Source organism: Apaloderma vittatum, unplaced genomic scaffold (assembly GCF_000703405.1).
Source record: "Apaloderma vittatum isolate BGI_N311 unplaced genomic scaffold, ASM70340v1 scaffold16376, whole genome shotgun sequence".
NCBI classification, from domain to species: domain Eukaryota; kingdom Metazoa; phylum Chordata; class Aves; order Trogoniformes; family Trogonidae; genus Apaloderma; species Apaloderma vittatum.
In genome coordinates this window covers 36,777-41,320 of record NW_009722452.1, presented here as the reverse complement: position 1 = coordinate 41,320, position 4,544 = coordinate 36,777, and the positions used below count along the sequence as shown (strand labels likewise).

Below are 4,544 nucleotides of genomic sequence, written 5' to 3'. Positions count from 1 at the left end.
TGCGACTGAAGCAGTATTTGTCAAGTAATAGAGATAAGTTTGTGTATTTTGTTACCAAAAATTCATGTTGTGCTTCTCCTTCCCTTCCCCCTCCCCCTTGCACATAAAGCACAGAAATTGATAATTTTTTTGGCAATTTTGTATTGAAGCGTAAAACTGGGTGGTTTATATGATAAATGTGCAGTACATGGAAAGAAAATCATAGGTGACTTTCCTGATTTTAATCTGAATGTTCATAGACCTCTACATTAGGATGAAGTGAGCGTTACTTGAAAACGCCTGTTCCTTTTGTTGGTTCATCAGGTGCACGATCCCAGGTTTCCTGAGCACTGCCTTTGGAACGTCAGCCTTCAGCTTTTTAAGCAATAATATTATGAATTGATTTGGTTTTGTCAACAAAAATGAAAGAGTTGGAGCAAGGTTTGATGAGCTACCTAGCTAATAGGCCTCCTGGATTCTTTATGTTAATGAATTGAGATGGCAGTGGGATTTGGGTCAGGGACAGGAGGGGTGTTCTTTGAATCGAGCACTTTCTATGATTAAGTTCTCAAAAGTAGTCAACTTCTATTAAGCTACTGTTAGTTTACAAGGAAACTTGAAGGAAATGGGTTTTCGTAATCTAATCGTGTCTTAAGAAGAAGGCTGGAGACAACTTTACTGTTGACTCTGTGGTGGATGAGTACGGAGTCTCACCTTGAGAATGCACGTGGTGAAATGCAGACAGCAAGCCAGTACTCTTTTAGTGTACTCATAACATTAGGATGTTAATGGGGAGCTTGAGCACTATAGCAGGAGCACTGAGAGTTGCATATCCTATCCCAGCATCCCCCAACAGGGGGATGATTATATCCTTTCCATAGCAAGGGTGTTAATTGTGAGAGAGACGGCATTCAAAAGCTGTTGATGCTTCTGGAGATCATCTGTTGCTCAGAATGTCACCGTTGTGGTAGTTTTCAGTTCATGTGTGGTGTTTGAATACTCTGTAGCATGGAAGGCGTAATTGCATCATCACTTTAGCAGTACCATGAGGTCGCATCCCTTGGAGTTGGTCTGGCAGCCGTCTGTTGGTGTCCTGGTGTCATAATCCGTGTCTTGGTTCGGAGCTTTAAATACGAAGGTCACACCAATTTTTCTTTAATTATTTTCCTCCTCCCCTTCTGGATTATTAATGGCGCTGAAATAGATCCAGTCTCATATTGGCTAGAGGCTGTGCAAGACCAGTGGTAACAGGACTTAGCTAGGAAAAGATTAAGAAAAGAAAACTTGTTTGTATTTCCCTCTACCCTAAATAGCTTTGTAGGTGTTTTAAAGCCAACCTGGCAGCGTAAATGCATGAATACTTAACCCCTGACACTGTCTTTATTCAGAAGAATGTCTTATAACTTGTGCTGTGTAATGATTTTATATTTAAAAGAGCATTCAAAGTCATTTTTTAAATTTCTTTTTTGGAGCTTAATTTTAGTAACTTAATGTTTGATGAAAGACACCGAACAACTTAAGGCTTTTAGAGGTCGTTCCCTGTATATGAAAGGTCCCATTTTTAATGTGGATTTTATGCATTTTCTTCATCTGCCGTGTACTTTTTTCTTAGCCAATGACAGTAAGATTCCTAAGGCTACTTTCTCTTTAAGGGCATACTGCTTACATAAATAGTCCTTTCCACCGTCTCCCAGTTTTATAACATTAATTGTTTAGCAGAGGATGGGAAATATTCCTTAGAAATGCGTTTTCCTGCTTGTGCATGCCTTGTTACTATTTCAATTATGCAGATTCTCGATGCTGTGGAAATTTGTGCTTGATGACGCCAAGGCAGCTGCACGTTGTTAGCATTGTAGGCTGTCAGATGATCATGTGGGATTCTTGCAGCATGCAACATTCAATAGGATTGAAAAAGGGCTTTTGATGCAAGGCATAGCTTTCAGAATATACTTGTGCCTTTTAGTTAGCTAATATAAAATCATAATTTATTATCTTTAAATTTAAAATGCTGCCTCATTTTTCTTCTGGTTGGTTTCATTTTGGCTTCACTAGAAGATGCATCTGGTACATCCACGATTGAGGAGTTTATTAATGATACTGTCATTCAGTTCACTTACTTTTTTTCCTTTTAGAGTCCTAGCTAGCCCACAGATTACATGATCACATGTTCATTCAGTCATTCATATAGAACACAAACCACCATGCATGATTTCTTCTTCTTTCTTTTTCCTCTCTGCCTTTTTTATTCTCTTTAAGTTGCTTTGTCATGTTCTCTTTTATCATTCAGCTTGGTCTTTGTCTTCCCCTCGCTACTATTTGTTCTATATTTTCCCATGCTTGGTTACTGCAATATTATTTGATTAACGGGCTGTGATGATGATGAACCTGCACACTGGAGGAGCAGCTACTACAGTGGTGATGAAGGGATGTAATAATGGTCGCTATCCTCGGAATTCTCTCTACAGTGACTGCATAATAGAAGAAAAGGCAGTGGTCCTGCAGAAAAAAGACAATGAAGGATTTGGATTTGTACTCAGAGGGGCAAAAGGTATGTGCTTCTGTGTGTGTATGTGTGTGTGATGTGCACTGGCATGAAGAAATTTATACATCTCTGAATATAAGCAGGAATTATTCTTGGTGCACTTGGTTGCTAGACAACAGGATTCTCTGTATGCTATACTACTCAGATGGATTTTAGTGGCTTCTGTCTGAAGCAGTATGCATTTTTATATAGGAGAAGCACTGTATAATTGTTTTGGGGGGGAGAAAGTTTTGTCCATATTTTTATTGTGTAGGTATATGTAATATTTTGCCATTAGTCTTTTTTGTTATGCAGTTCACCTAACTGTGGGAAACCTGCTTTACTTATAAAACCTGCTTCTTTATTTCAAATGCCAGTCTGTTTAAATAGGTCTCTGGATAGGAATAGACAAGAGAGTGGTGTTTTGTTTAAAATAGGTGTGGATCTTCTGCAAGGTGACATTGGTGCAGTTTTAATATGAAAACATGATCTTTTTTTATATCTTCCGAAGCTGCACGTATGTTGTATGGCCTGTAGTGTGCTCGTTTTAAAAGCTGTTCATATGTTAAACTGCATGTTACTTTGCTGTGGACTAAAATCTAAAATAATGGCATCCCCAAGAGTTAAAAAAAGCATTCTATTAAAGGCTTTGCTTTTTAACTTTCAGTCCAGTTTGCTGCTTTTGTATTAAAAAAAAATATATATACGATGGTACGTCCCATCTCTTGCTCCCCCTCATTTTACATGGGTCCTCCCTTGCCTTGCTTGAGCATGAAAATTATTCCATATCTTCATTCTTGGGACATCATTTTTGCTCTCCCTGTTTCCCCACCCCGAAACCAGTGCCGCCATAGATTTTCAGTGTTGTAAAAGCTTGTCTAATTTTAGTTGAATAAAAGAAAAAAAATGGAGTTGTGCTAGGAAAGCCAGCTTTTAGCTGTCCCCTTGGCGTGAGTCGTGTGTGTGGCGAGCAGAGGTTACTCCTCTGCGTAAGCCCAGCAATTTTCCCCAGATTTTCTCTGTAACAGTGAGGGCACCTCAGGTAAAAGACCCAAGGACTTTTCTGCTTGTACGTGTACGTGACAGAGAGAGGGAGAGAGGGCTGGGGCGAGGCCTGCCGTGCCTCCTTTCCTAAAAAGTGCTTTCTTCTGTTACCTTCTTTGTAATGCATGTCTCAATCGAGAAGAAAAAAAAATCAGTCTGATCTTTTTTCATCCTTTCCCACCCACCCCATCCCCTCAATTCGGCCACATGCTCTCTTCTGGCTACAGCACATAATTCAGTTTTAGCTGGATGTTGCCAGAGTTACGAGCATTTTTTGAGACGTACAGAAGGGTTACTTGAACTAATACTGAATATCCTGGAACACTCAGAATCCAGCTATTGCCTCACACAGCTGGATTTGCTTTGTGTCACTAAAGCAGCACGTCCTTTTCTCGCTGAAGACCTGTGGATTACTGTTGCAGAGAGATTGCACTCTCTTCCTAGCATCTTGATATCCTCTGAGGCAGAGCCCTCAGACTTTTAGCACGCACCATTAATTTATTTATCTTCTGAAACCGTAAATTTGGATGGCCAATAATAGGCCTTTAGTCAAGTGGTATTTGCAAGCACTCCATAACTTTGTTTGTTGTTTGTTTGTTTTTTTGTTTGTTTTTTTTACTGTGATGTTTGTTTCTAAAGCTGACACACCAATTGAAGAATTCACCCCAACTCCAGCCTTTCCTGCTTTGCAGTACTTGGAATCCGTGGATGAAGGGGGAGTAGCATGGCAAGCTGGCCTCAGAACTGGAGACTTTTTGATCGAGGTAGGAGATCCTGAAATGTGATTCTCGGTTCTCTCGCGAGGCAAAAGTGATGGTCCTCTGGCGGAACTTTGAAAAAATGTGCTTCAGTGGGCTAACACCAGTAACGTACTTGGCTTGGTCTGTTTGAAAGCCTCGTGCAACGTTTAGGAAGGTGGTCAAAAAGAACAATGGTCAGGTTGGCTGGGAGGTTTTTTTGGATTTGTTCTTTTTCTTCCTTGGGAATACGGTCAGAGAAA

General features: G+C 40.1%; 1 protein-coding gene across 1 annotated transcript; it reads left to right on the top strand.

The window, feature by feature from the left end:
• Nucleotides 1-1,775: 1,775 nt before the first annotated feature.
• Nucleotides 1,776-4,308, top strand: LOC104275742 (SH3 and multiple ankyrin repeat domains protein 2-like; the record flags this gene model as incomplete). The annotated part of the gene is made up of 2 exons (XM_009871787.1): nucleotides 1,776-2,527; nucleotides 4,184-4,308. Coding segments are annotated over exons 1-2 (300 nt in total), but the record flags the coding sequence as incomplete, so codon positions are not given.
• Between the last annotated feature and the right edge of the window lie 236 nt (nucleotides 4,309-4,544).